General features: G+C 37.1%; 1 protein-coding gene across 1 annotated transcript in view; it reads right to left on the bottom strand.

The window, feature by feature from the left end:
• LOC124162962 (protein O-mannosyl-transferase TMTC2-like) overlaps positions 1-15085 on the bottom strand; it is a 507991-nt gene that overhangs the window by 63379 nt on the left and 429527 nt on the right. The window contains exon 9 of the mRNA XM_046539742.1: positions 14873-15051. Within this exon, the coding sequence (XP_046395698.1) occupies positions 14873-15051 (179 nt within the window). The remainder of the gene's footprint in view (positions 1-14872; positions 15052-15085) is intronic.

The raw sequence follows: 15085 nt of genomic DNA, 5'->3' as shown, positions 1-15085 counted from the left end.
TAACTAATTTTGAAAATTTAATGCAATTAACACGTGAAAAAGTGTCTTCGCCATTTTAAACTGCAACATCATAACAAATGGCACAAATCATTAATGTTTTATGTTGATTGGAATGACTTTTAAGAGTCTCACAACAACGTGTGAAAAAAGTTCCATATTTACGTTTTCTCAGTAAAACTTCCCGAAATGCTTTAATTTTCCATTTTGAGACTGAAACTTTTGCTGAAGAGATTTCTGCATGAGTTGTTCATTTTTACTGCTCCATAATTATTTGAAGCATTTCCAAGAAAGGTAATTTTGCGATATTAAAAATAAATAAAGTATAATTTCAGTATGGAAACCGAACTATTTAATTAAGTTTAGTATGAAGGCAGTGCTTGAATGGTCACAATTTACAGTCCAATTTAAAGTATTTTTTTTGCAAAGGTGGTTGACAAAAAATGTTAAAAACTAAAAATGCCAGCAAAGCTATCAATATGAATGACCAGATGAAAGTTTATTATTTACTGTAATGCGTCACGCCAACTTTTGGATGAGAAAGCCACAAACGCTGCTTAACTCCGAGTACGACTTGTTGAATTAACTTTGCGGAAACGTGCGCTCATGTGAAAAAGCAAAGTATCTTCATAGCTTGCAAGAAATTCAGTGCTCCGCTCCAAAATTAAAACCTAGAGAAATTTCAACCGGGTGGAAGGGTAATTACAGCAAATTCCCTTGGCCTTAATTTCATCATGCGCCGAGAGTTGAAATTCCCCTGCAATTCGTTGCATTACTTCAGACTATTCGGAGTCGTACTTCATTTCATAATTACATTTCGCCGTCCCTAACTTTGAACTTGGGAAAATTCTGCTCCGCATAACCTCACAATTTTGAAGACATCAAGCTGCATTTGATCATATCACAAGTTCCATAAGGAGTTATAACCAACGATGGAGCCAGGGGTTAAGCTAGCATTTTCGGCATCATAACTTAAACGCAGCGAAAGAGTGTGAAAGCGCCGAGAGAACAAACGATGATAATTCCTCCCCACCTTCTCCGAGTTTTGGCGAGGGACTAATTGTTTTTTAATCTTTCCACGAGAAACGGCCTGACCTAGTTCTACACATCTTACCGGTTCTAGAACATTTTCCTGCTGCCGCGGTCTAACCGCAGTACCAAGATATTACCTCAAAATAAGGGGGAAGTGGTAAGTTTGAATCAATATGGTTTAAAAGATTGTGATAACACTGTCAATGCAGAGAAAACAAGACTTTGATGAGATAATTAAGAAATAGTGCATTCGAAATAATTCAAGAGTTAGTACCCTTATGACATCCTTATTCACTTCTTTGATAATGCAAAACTATAATTAACAAAATTAAAAACGCCTCTTATTAGTAGCATATTGTGTGAACTCTATGATCATTAAACTAAAAGGAAGCCAGCAACGATTATGAAAGCACTGTTTCAAATACTGCAATCGTATGAGGAAATAGATAATACCTGAGGAAAACAACATTTTTTAAATGCTAAGACGCCAGTAGAGGCATGGCATAATTCTTTGAACAAATAAGCATCTATTTCTTTAATCAACCAGCGATATGTTTAAGACGTTGAAATCTTGTTTGAGATAAAAACCTTTGTTTAAATGTATGTCTCGGTTACTGAAATTTTAATTGAGTCGATTAATAGGACTGATTATAAAATATAAATTTCGCAAAGGTTTCTTCAATCTCCGAAAGTAATCGTATGTACTCCGGAATTTGAGAAAGAGGGAATGTAAAATTATGTAAATTATCCCTGAACCCATCAGCAAGATAATTACATCAATTTCTGAAGATTAATAACTGTGATTGTATTCATTTCATTTATGGTTCTGCAAGCAGAAATTTTTTATTCAATATTTTTTGCATATTTATGTATTATTATATATTATTTAAAAAAAACGAGATATAAGAAATTTATACATTTCTGTTAATTCATAGAAATGTATTACTTTCCCAAATTAATTGGAGGGAAGATATTTTTACCAATTCGATAATAGCGTTTTTATAATTATGATAATACCAATCTTATATTCCCACTGATATCGCCACAAGATAATACCAGTTAGCTACGTTCTTCCGAAATAAGTGAAAAGCAAAGGCTCCGAAAAACTACGTTTAAATATTTCATGACATTAAGCAAGTGAGCGAAGATAAGGGGAGCCTATTTCACATTTCATTAAACAATACTCAACCACATCATCCTAAACTATACGTCATTCGGAAATGGCGTCAACTACTTCGGATTAGCAGCTAATGACCCGAAAAACGATCATAAATCTCATTCTTTATCTAAAAATACTGCCGGTCGTGAACCCCACACTAGAAACAATTACAGTAAGAAACATTAATTTTTTCTCATGGCATCATGTGAGGTTGATAAATTTCAGTGGTTAAGGAGTATTTATCAACAATTTTTCCGCAACTGTAGCTAAATAATATGAAAGCACCGAGAAAAATCGACGTGCATACATTGAGCTAAATTGAGTAGTGAGGTAAATTAACGTGCATTCATTAATTTGACGTCAATTTTTAAGCTGAAGAGATGATACTTTTAATGATTATATCATGAATTACTCCACAAATAATGGTATTGGATAAAGTTCCCTTTTCAACTTCTCCAAAATTTAAATGAAAAAAATATACCAAGAAAGTTGTTCCAATAATTTTCCATGAATTTTACACTTTTAAATTCCTTCCGTCATCACATACCTGAATTCTCTGAGTTACGTATCCCTCCTAAGTAACAGGATTGAGAATTGTAAATCTTATTCTAGAACAGTAACACAGAAAAATTCTCAAATGGATAACATTGTTTTACCGGACACAGGTATTGTTTTTTGCATAATATTGTGTTCATACGTATCATTCTGACCAAAAAAAATAATTCTTGAAAACCCTCCGACCAAACCTCTTCAACCATTATGTGGGAATTTTCAAGTGAAAAACAGCTAAGTATGCAAGGATGTTTCAAAACATGCAGATAAAGTAATATGGTAGTATAATATAATAATACTATTCGCGGAAACGGTAAAGCAATCAAATGTGCAACGGAGTTTTAATTTTGGCAGAAAAAAGAAAAAATTCCAAGTAACAATAAATACCTAAAATAAGCGCAGAATGAGGAAAAATTTTTAAAAATATATGATCATTTTTTTACTTCAAAAAATGAATAAATGTTGGAATTTCATGAACAAAGATCAATGATATGATGGATATTTCATTGATCCGACCCAAAGTTTTGTTTGGAAAGGTGAGGGTAGAGGCCACCTCGGATTGTGACACAGGCGTGAGGATTCCATACAATCATGGCAGGGGGAACAGTTCATCTCCCCTACCCACCAACTTTTCTTTGGTATAGCCATAAAAAGGCCTCAAAGGTAAAGTCAAATATCTGGTAATTACGATAACTTCAAACCTTCGAGCGAACAAGACACGAGCCATTTTCCGATGGTCCGCAGCCACGTTTTTAGCAAGGTTAACAAAATCGTTATTTTTCATCGCAGAAACACGGTTCAAAGACGTACTTGATTGCTTGATTGGCAGGAGTGCGATGCAAACAATCATTTTTTGATGATCCGATTGATTGGTTGATTTTCAAATTGCAGTCAGAGCGGTTACTTTTCGGGAGGGAGGCCCCCCGCTGGTAGGGTCGATGAGACGGTCCTGCGTGGGTGAGCTCGTCGAGGATAGGGTCGCGGATTAACGGCCCTTTGGAGGGTGTACCACGCCCATTATTGAAGTACCTGCTCCATGGGCCCAGGAAACGCATTTTAACCTTTTCGCCGCATGTGAGGAGAAGGTTTTCGGAGATTTAACAGGAGTGAAAGGGTTAATCCTTCCGTGACTGTGCCTAGAAAACTTACGCGAACGATTGTGTGGGGTATCTCAGGTACCCCATTTGTAATTCATAATTTATATATTTTATTTTAGTCTTTCCCGTAATTCAACACCATAGCTCTTTTTTTAATGATATTCGCGGTTCCAGCCAACTACACGCCAACTACCGGGCGAAAGTAGAATCACTGGTCCGGGTATACTTTTGCGCACGGCTCATTCAGAAAAGGTTCTTCTGAGGAGAAGTAGTGTCGTTTGCTTGCTATGGAGATTATTCCGATGACTTTTTCTCCAAGAAAAGGGAAATCTAACAAGAATTGCTGTGTGCCACAGTGTTCTTCAAAGGCCTGTAGGGACACCGTAGTTCGATTTCACGAATTTCCAAAGCCAGGCGATGTTTTCTATCGCAGGACGGAATTTGTGGATCCACCGGCTGAAAATCGGGAAAAAGGTGACGAAGAGCATGCTGGTGTGTTCTTTGCACTTTAAAGAACGATTATATATTACCGGGTACGTATACATTTTTCTATTTCACTTTTTTTCTCTTAGTTTGTTTCAACGTGGCTGAGATCACGTTGTGAAGTCGATGCGAATGTTAACCTCCTTGTAGTTATCTATGTTTTAACGTGTTCTTTCTCAATAGATTTTCCAGCAAGACATCGATTTTTGAAGAGATGTGCTGTCCCGTCTATGAATTTACCGATATCGTCGATAGAAAAATCTCCAGTTTGACACAGACGGCATGGACGACGAGGAGAGCCAATTAAGGTAGGTATTTCAAAGGAATGTATTCTTTAATCTTGTAGTTTTCAGCCGTATATTAAAAATCAAAATTCATTGATTAGCAACCATAGTTAAGGCTGAAACTAATGCGAGCATAGGTGGGCCAACTGTCTAACTGGGTAGTAACAAGGAAGTGGTTATTAGCTGTTTTGGTTATAGAGTGCTGAACTTGCTATCTTTCTCGTATTTAGTGGTTGTGGTAGTATACTGGGACACTACATAAGTTGTGATTTTTTCGAATGAATTGTGGCTTGGAAGTGCAGCCCTATTTTTTTTACAGATGTTTAAAAACGTTGCCGAAAAATAAAAGTGCATACATCATGCAAAAGGTTGCATTATATCAGCGTGATGTGATGCAGCTATTGAAAAAAATGTATATGGATTTGAAATCTTGCAGTCCACCACCATATTTAGATATTTTAGGTTTACAACTAAAGGCATGTAATTTAGATAAATATGGGAACAGTCAATCTTGAGTTATTGCGTGAGTAACACTAGAGAAATTGTTAGAAAAATAACAAATTATGGTATTTATGGTTATTCAAAAATGAAGATTCCACTAAGGCCATACACTTGGTTGTTTACCTATTGGCCAAATTTCTATGGCATCAACTTATCGGATTGAAAAAATGTTTTCATATATTATATTATCGTTTTATCTCTTATAATTTGGATAAAGATCAGTTTACATATCACTGTAGAGAACTAAATCTTCAGTCGTTTCTTTGGTCCTTAGCTAAGTATTACCAAATTCAGCACTGAAAAATGGTTAGCATTTCATGTGTCTCACAGTAACAAACTCAGTTCTACTTACAAATGATGATCATTGAAAGCTTTTATTCATTTTATGGAATTTATACTTAAAAGTCCCTAATGCGTATTTACCTTAAACAATGAGGAAGTGGAACAGGAAATTTTTCGTTTTGGCCTCATCTTTTTAGTTGTCTCAATTGCCCGAATTCATAGAGATTTGGAAATAGTTTCACTGAGGACATTTGTCATTTACCATTCTTCTGTGAGGGATCTTTTCCATGTTATTGTTTTTTACCAATGCCAAGTACTGTTTTGAATCATTGTAATCTGGTTATTTTTTATTTAGATCCAAATGGTTTGTGGAGGCAGTTGCTGAGTGTGATGAGGCCGATATCCACCAGATTATTGCAAGCCCCATTGATGAGCACACTAAAGATTCTTCGATGGAAACTCAAGAGGCTGCAGCTGCTGAGGCCCTCATATCCATTGGAAATGGAAATGTTAGGGGTGTACAATGTAGTATTGGCACTCAATGTGTGAATGAGACAAGGGATTTTGGGTGCCAGGTAACTAGTTGTGACTTTCACTCGACGGTGGCTGACATGATCGTGAGTGAGAGGAACCTATACACGATGACTGGCCTCGATTCCTTTCTGCAATTGGCCAGTTTATTTACTTTGTTTTCGGAACTTCAGCCTGACAACATGAGGTACTTCTTAAACAACAAGTGCAAAATAATTTTATCGCTCATGAAAATGAAGTTAAACTTATCCTTTGCCGTGCTGGCACATATTTTACACATTGTATGGCAGTATATAATAATTTTTTTCATTCCATGGCTTCATCATGTACTTGTATCACATTATTCCATATCAAGTGTAATTTTATTTGTTTTTGCATTGTTTTGCCTTCCTTAAAAAGGGGGATGAATGAAATTAGTTCCATGGTGTAACTCGGCTGTTATTGAAGTCTAAATCTAGTTTGAACATATTAAATCAGCCCAGATAATACCATCGTATAATTGTGGGGAGTTACACCACTTGGACATATTTGACTTATTGTATTGCACTGTATTATATATTTTTTCATTCTGCCTTCATTAATGTACCACAAACTTCCATATCAAGTGTATTTTTTTGCATTGTTTTGCCTTCCTTATAAAGAAGGATAAATATCATTAATTCCATTTTGCAAACTGGCTGTTATTAAAATCTAAATCTAGTTTGAACATTGTAAATCATCCAAGATATGACTACAACTGTTGGATATTACACCACTTGGGCATATTTTACTTATTGTATTGCTTTGTACTATAATTTTTTTATTCCATGGTTTCATAATGTACTTAAACCACGTACTTCCGCATCAAGTGTACCATGAATGATAACGTTGTCAATGCTAATCATGTCATTTGTGTATTATCTTTGTATACATCTCCCATTTGATGTCTCCGACTTCTTTGGAAAACATATATCGACTAATATAAATTTTGTTATCTTGTTTCATTTAACTCCTTCAAGACCCCAGTTGATTGCTGTCCATGTCACCCATGTCTCTTTCGCATGTTAGAATGTATTTCTTATGTTCTCTATGTAGCTTACTGTGAATAGCATCTTTTCACTCAATAATCCTTTTGAGGGAAGAACGTACGTATTCCATGCAGGGACAATGGGCGTACATAAAATATATGAATTTCTTTTTATCTGCGCATATTTTCTGAGAAACAGATGCCATTATGGAAAAGCATTGGCCTAACCTTTGGGGGTATAATTGGTCTTAGCTAAAGGGGCTGCTGGTATCTCATGGGTCTGGGGAGGGAGGGGATAAATCCGCCTATGAGTCAGTATGTGGTTGTATTGCTGTCATCTATGATGAATTGATGATTTCATACAGGTAGGTTAGTTCTGTACATTTTTCAGTGGGCCCAATTTTAATCCTTAATCTAAGTACGTAAGTAAGTAAGTATTTACATGTATAATTGCAGTCATATACGACCAGTGAATTGTTTAGGTAATACCTAACTAACTAATTATCTTTCGGCTTTATTATAGTTTTTGATCGAAGCTGTAACTCCATTTATTTTTTTTATTCGAGGCATAGGATAGAGAATTGAAGGATATGTACCTGAGAAAGAGGTCAGTGTAGCCCAAAGTGGTCGTGGTCTATGGTTAAAACAGCTCCTCCTTAAGGAACCTGACGCAAAAGTTTTCTCCATTCAGTTATATCCCAACAAAAACAATTTTAATGTAAATTTAATTTATTTTGAAATTAGTAAGAAGCTTGAAATTTCTCCTTTATGACTGCTTATTTGTTAAATTTCTTTCCTTCATATTAGCTTTCTTCTCCCATAATTGTATGGTACTCTTGCCACTGGCTTGATGGACACTGCAACATCCACAAACTAGTAATAAATGATTGGCATTTTTTGCATTATTATTCATGAATACTAAAGGTTAAATTAATGTAGCATAAAATGATTAACCATTAATAGCTACTAATGTAACTGGGTTGTCTACGAATGGTTTCTACCTATTCCTAAACAATTCCCGCTTTGCGAGAACAATCAAACTTCCGGATCTCGATTTTTTCATCAATTGTTAGGCTAATGAGACCGTTTATTTGAAGCGTTTCCTTGGTAAGGCCACTTGTTTGAAGAACAAGAGCCATTATTTTTAATTCACAGCCATTTCCTTGGTGAAGCCCCACAGTGATCACCAAACCCGCGTTTAAAACGCTCTCCCCTTCAAAGATATTTCGTTGGCTGCAATTTCCACCCAAATATCGCACAATTTCTTAGTAGGTCACAAAAACTTTGCTACTCATGTTCCCTGGAATACAATTTAGTCCGAAAACGAAGAACGGTGCCGATATGCGCAATCGAATCCACAGCAATAAGGAGAATCACGGAGATTGCAATTGAAATGTGTTGTTATTCACGAGAAGTATACCCGGACTGACGGCCATTTTGGATTATGACGTCTGCGACGACAGCGCCGCTAGTGGTGATTTGGTTTCCGAATAATATCTTGTTTTGTATAATTTATAAATGCACTGTAGCCAAATTTAGGTATTTGCATTGACTTTGTGCGAAATGGCAAGAATCTTTCATATTTTGCCCTTGCTAACTGTACATTGACTACCATGCTGTGAAAAAAACTAGTACAAAATGTGCCATGATGTAGAATATTGGCTTTATTGAAGTTTAAATATTATAAAATTTATTGAATTCAACTTTTATCTCTGCAATTGTATAACAAATGAGTTTTTTTTTTCTTCCCACCAACAGATGTAGGAAATACCTCAGTTACTCCACTAATAAAAATTAGGTTTTCAAAAACACTTTAAATGTAAAAAAATAAATAATTCGTCGCCTAAATAACTACTAAGTGGTTGAGCTCATATATAAAAAATATCAGAGGGACAAAATAAAAATTAAAAAATTACACAGAATCAACAAAATTTGGGGTTACTGAGTTACCCCGCAAAGTCACGGAAGAGACATATGCGGCAGAGTTACGTAGAAGCTAGGATTCGTCAAGCAGTACTGTTGAAATGTTTCCGATACCCTCCAGCATGCGCGCTTTTTTCTCTTAAGGTACGTTTTCATGAACGCGTTTCAGGCGAACCGACGCGAAAGCGAAATTTTCAGCCAATCAGAAGCCCGGATTTCTTCGTGTGATACCGCGTACGTTCGCCTAGCTTCGCGTCTCCCGAGATGAAATATGTTCAACTTTCGACGCGTGGGACGCGTAGAATCTCAAACATGGCCGACCAGCGAGGTTTCGTTGATGAAGTTATCATTTCGGAAATCCGGGTAATTTGGCAGAAATGATTTTGTTTTTATTATTTGTGATGGCGATAAAGTTTTAATTTTATTTACGTTCATTTTTTATTTCTGCTTTACATTGCAATGTTATCCGTAAGCCGGTGCATCAAAGACAATGATTGAACAGCGTATTATCATGGATATTAAAGCTGTTAGGAGATGTTTGTGTATTTCGACACATAAAAACCTTAATTGGAGGTATTCCTGAGGCATAATCATTTGCGATCATGTTGAATGACGTGATTAAAGTAGTCATACTAGACGCAATCCATGCTAAGGATATCACCCAGCACGTTAAAATAACCTCTAGATCGATGTAAAAAGCGTACAAACAAAGTTTTCTTGCGCCTATGCACTAGATATGAATATGGAGTAACTACTTAGTGCAATTGTGTGCATCAAGTATTACTCTTAAGCTTACAAAGGGAAAGTTTAACCACATCTTATTCACATTTCAACGCAAAGGTTGATTATGAACATTAATAAAATATTAGTATGTTTGTGTAAACATTGTTTATGGCAACCGATTTAGCCCAGTCGTTAGCGCCCAACGCTACCATGCGGAGGGCCCACGTTCGATGCTGCTAGCAGGTGTGTTTTTTTTTACTTTTTTATGTATATTTTTGGTATAAACTTACGTTAAACTATTAATTTTATGATTTTAAATCATAAGAGTGTTTTCTGGATTGAAAATATTTCACATGTGCACGCTACGTATGTTTTATTATCTTTTGATTTTGATAGTTTTTATCGAACTGCTGTGGCCATTTCGGTATCAATTACCAAACCAGTTTGATATAATTTATCAAATTGGTTTGGTAATTGTTACTAAATTTTTCAATGAGCCATATGACGACCGAAAATTTTGATAAATTTCATCAGAATTCGATAGTTCTAACTAAACCATTTCTGGGAGCATTCTTAAGTAATTAAAAAATGACTCGCGGTCGTTAAGCCTCATCTCTTGGAGGAGATGATGGTAGTCTCCCTGCCTTCTGCGTTCCTCAAATATTGGGCGAACCCACCACCTCTTTCTTGCATATCGCCGTCTTCTTAGTAAAACAAGGCCCATTAAGGCATAAAACCTCCATTCCATTTGTACAGGATTCAATGGCAGTACTGCATCCATTTCTTCCCTTCAAATATGTTCGCAGAAAGCCGTAGATGTCGCGCAAGCACATCCTACGCGCAGGTTCGCTTTCGCTTGCATGTGAACGGTTCACGCGAATACGTGACGCGTATTGTCGCGCGCGTGCGCCTCTGACGCGTCTATGAAAACGTACTAGCGGGCGCGCGTGGCACTCAGTGCAACACTTGGTTTTCCGCTGATATAAATAAGAAAAAGTCGAATTAAGAAGCGTACATTCATGATCTTGTTGGAATAATTGGTGCGTTTGGTTCACTGACCCACTACTATTAATAACGTGAGGCCGAAGCGGCACAATGCTGCCCTTTGTGCCACAGCGCGCCCGCTGGAAGGAAGGTAAGAGAGAGGTTCTTCGCATTTATCAGGCCAAACCAAGAAAACGCGGGAAGCGCATGAGACACAAACCATGAACTGAATTGTATACAAAGAAGAACTGCAAGTATCGTCAAAAATACTGTAAGCTAGCAGAGGAGTTTCAAGGCTTTAACGCAAATTAAGCAGGGAGTCTTAGAAGCTACCTGATAAAATTATTGAGGTATTTCAAGAAACGGAAAGTTATAGGAATATGTTTTCACAGAATAATTAGTATGAGTATGCAAGGCAGATGGTGGCACACAGCAATGGCGTCACTCCAAGGCGTTCTGTCACCCACCGGTACACTTCTATTAAGACAGCTGGTTGGGTTATATGTATGTTAAGATAATAATGAAAAAAAAATCTCTAAAATTTAACCGGCATGACGCACGCTGGAAACCAAAGGGGGGAGTTTGCAATACAGGTAGAGGAATTATTAATGAGTGCCACAATAAAGCTCTGAAAAAATGACTGCGCTCCCGCTGCGGTGACAATGGAAAGGCAATCGCAACGGCCAAATGAAAATTTACGCTTTCTGAGCCTCGGCAAAGATAAGGCGCGGTGTAATATTGAGCGAAAGAAATCCCCCTGGAAACGCGTTGTAAAAGGTGGTCTGAAAAGCGACGGAGAAATGCGTAGGCCGGCAGGGAGGGGGGAAGTATTTGTTCTCTCCATTGTGACCACTGATTGGCCCGCGCGAACGTAGCGTTATGTGTCTAAGTGGGCGACGCCATTGCGGGCTGTCCGCCTACGGAGATGAAAAGGGATATGGGTTTAAACCTTTCGGAAAAGATGACCCCTGAGATAGAGGCAAAGGTCCGGGAGATCGAATCCCAGAGAAACTTGGGGAACATGAAAACCAAGGTGTTTGCACAAAAATTGAAAAACAACCCGCGTGAGAACAACGAGAGACCTACACCACGCAGCTATCCCGAGGAGGAAACAATGGCAGACATGCATGTGCTTAATTTCGCTCATATGCGTTCAAAACCATGCCTTTTAAAATATATTATGTGTGCACTTCTCGTGATAAATTAAAAACAATTTTCATTGTCGAAAAATGTCATTTACCTTCTACGAGATACTTTACCGGGAATGTTTACAAATACTACAATGATTATATGGTGTTTGGAGGAGGCACTGACATCTGAGGTATTTGTGTCGAGAGGGAAGGATATGGAAGGAAGGTTGAAGAGAAACCCGGCGTTGGGAATGGCGCAAAGTGGACTTTGGCTTAACGTCCCATCCGGCAGATGGAGAGTTTCGCTTGAAATGTCCTCACAAAACATTTAAGCAGGGATCGGGTAGTCTCAAAAAATTTCTGTCAACGCCAGGATTTGAACCCAAACCCATGGTGTGGGAAACCAACACTCTTGTCACTACAACCTAGTGCAATAATTTCTTTGAGGAAACTTGCATGCATTGATTTAAATTTTATAACCCAGCTATAGGCACCTAGGAGAGCTATACCAATATTGCTCAAACAGTTTTTTCTTACGATAGAGGCAGTAATTTTCTAATTGGATGAGTCCAAGGAGCCCGAGACGTAGGCAGAATAAAAGTGGCTAGTCCAATAGCCCACAAGCATGTTTAGAGGAAATATTTCTTAACGTTAGTGTAAAAGAGAGCAACGTTAGCAAATATCAAGCAAAACTTGCAAAAGAAAAGGAGTGATTTTAAAATATAAATATCACTCTATAGGAGTGATAACCTTGGCTAATATGAACGCTATTTTTTTTGGGGAAACGAACACCGTGCTCAAGAATATTACTGCACAGCAGAATTGTCAGCAAAATTTATGTACAGTACCACAGTGAGCAGTTAAATGGACATTAAAATAAAAATTCTACTTAAAATAGTTTCCACCGTTTCAAAGTGGACGCTTTGTGTAGAACATAATGAGCATGAACACGATAAGGAAAATTTCAGGATATTACTAATGACTTCAGGCTTTACCATTTGAAACCTTTCATTTGTGATCGAAAAGAGTATTAATATATGACTAAATAAAAATGAATTCGAAAATCATGAATAAATACAATTTAGACAAAACCTTCAAAGGCTTGTGATAGCCCTATTCATACTAACGAGAGAGGGAAAAACTCCTTTTTTAGGGAAGCCAATTATTTTAAATGAAATTTTAATGCACAAAGAGAGGAATGAAAGTTACCTTAAACTCATATAAAAAACGTAGGATATCAAAGGCATAGGTTCAGTCAAAATGCCGCTAAATTTGGGAGTCCATAAAAATTCTAGAATGAGAGGCAAATAACCGTAGTCGGAAAGAGAGAGCATATCGATTCAATCACGCAATAAAGGTATGCATAACATGAAAATGAAAACTTGTTTCAAAGAAGCTTAAGAAGAAGGAAGTTGCACACATATTGGTTAGGAAGTTATGCCGCCATTTGTAAGACTTTACACTGACTGCAGTGATAATAAGTAAATTATAGAACTGATCAAATACCGACTGATTAGCTTCAAGAGCATCAAATTCAATTAACATCCATGCGTGTACAAGAAAAGCGGTAGATAAATGGTAATTATATCTCACTGGTGGAGATTAGCAAGCCGCAAAGGGGAATTAAACGCAATATTACCCCTCAACATAGAAATTATCACCCAAATACTATGCAACTACATATTGTGTCTACGTTAAATCCCCACCTCATGGCAAATATTTGCACCAAAGTGTATTTTCACAAACCATCAGGGCGTGACTTTTATCTATCAAGGAAGTTGCATAAAAAAACTTAACGACTAGGACTGGAAAACTGAGATATAAGTCATATTCCAGGGAAATAAATATAAGAGTTACTACTGCAGCCTTTCACATAAGCACAAAAAATTTCGCATCGACAGTAACCTAAAAAAAAGCAGCAACATGATACCATGCATTTACGATATTATGTATTTTAGCAAAATATTTCATTTTCTGTTACTATTAATTGAACTTAGCACTAAATTTTATATTTTAATTATTTGTGTATGGTTTCGGTTTTATATTTTGTCCATGAAAACCCAACAGAATCAACGCATGCACGCACAAAAATGGCCGTTTAATTTTTAGTATTTGAATCAGTAATAAGTCATTATTATGCATATTTTGATAGCTGGTGGGTATTTTAACGATGATATTTATACAAATAAGGATGTACAAGTAATATTTTTCAGGTAGTCCTTGTTTTAAATGCAAAGTGATTTTCCCCTGACACTACGTAATTGTTCCAAGAGATCATTTTCCAGGGCCTTAATGAATATGTATCAATTGTACTATTCTTCTTATCCACTGACAAGGCACTAACAGCTAACGCATGAACCCTACTTTAAGTGTGGCTACAGTTTCTGTAAGATATAGAAAAAAAGTCCAAGGCCTGACGATGGAAGAAATTACATTCCAAAACGTTAGCAATAAATAAGTTATTTTATTGCATTACATAAGTTAACTGAAATATTTGTTTAGCGTTGAGTCGGAAGTAAGAAAAAAAATTTACATAATGTAATGCAGAGATTTCAAGCCAAGTTAAAGGTAAGGGTGTCCAACTGTTGACGTGTTAATTGTACGCATGTACTCGCTTTGTATATAAGCACCCCAAGCCTTAGTAAGGGAGAGTCAGCCAGTGATAGGTTGGGAGTGAGTTTCTTAGTATATAGATAAATACCTTTTCGCCTACTAGGATTCTGTGATATAGACATGAAAAAGATCACACTTCAACAATTGGACACACTAACCAAACACTTGACTCGAATTCTGCTCATCGCATTGAGGTATGCTAGAATATCATTATTATTTAAAAATGATAATTTCAAATATAATATATTTTAAATAATAAATATAATAATAACAAATAATAAGTAAAAATGGTAGAGATTTGGGTGAAATCTTATTGAGTTTTCCACCGGGTGAGTTGCTTGTTGCCCGAAGTTTCCATAATAACCTCTCCCATCGTCCGTAGGGCATTCGTAGAGGTATGGTAAGAGGATGGCAGAGGTAGCTTTCGAAACTTTGGCCTACAAGCAACAAACCCAGGAAAAAATCCGAAAAGATGTCACCAATGCCTACCTTATGCCGGGAAAGAACAAAATCATATAGTCATTATTTATATTTTGAACTACGACTAGGAAATAGGGATGGGGTTTGGTGCTCACCAGTGGACTGAGCTCCACGGCGCGTCGGTAGTATTCCTCGGCTCGGGCGTTATCGCCGGCCTGCCTGAGTGCGCTTGCTGCGTTGAAGGCCATCTGGTGCTCGGAAGGCGCCAGTTCAACCGCCCGCACCCACGCCTCGGCCGCTTCCACATGACGCTCGAGCTCCGAGAGGAATTGACCTGTAAATGGGCAAACGGCGACGGTCAGGTGACA

The sequence above is a fragment of the Ischnura elegans genome, chromosome 7 (genome assembly GCF_921293095.1).
Source record: "Ischnura elegans chromosome 7, ioIscEleg1.1, whole genome shotgun sequence".
Lineage (NCBI taxonomy): Eukaryota > Metazoa > Arthropoda > Insecta > Odonata > Coenagrionidae > Ischnura > Ischnura elegans.
Note: the sequence above shows the minus strand (reverse complement) of the source record. Positions and strands in the feature narration are given on the sequence as shown.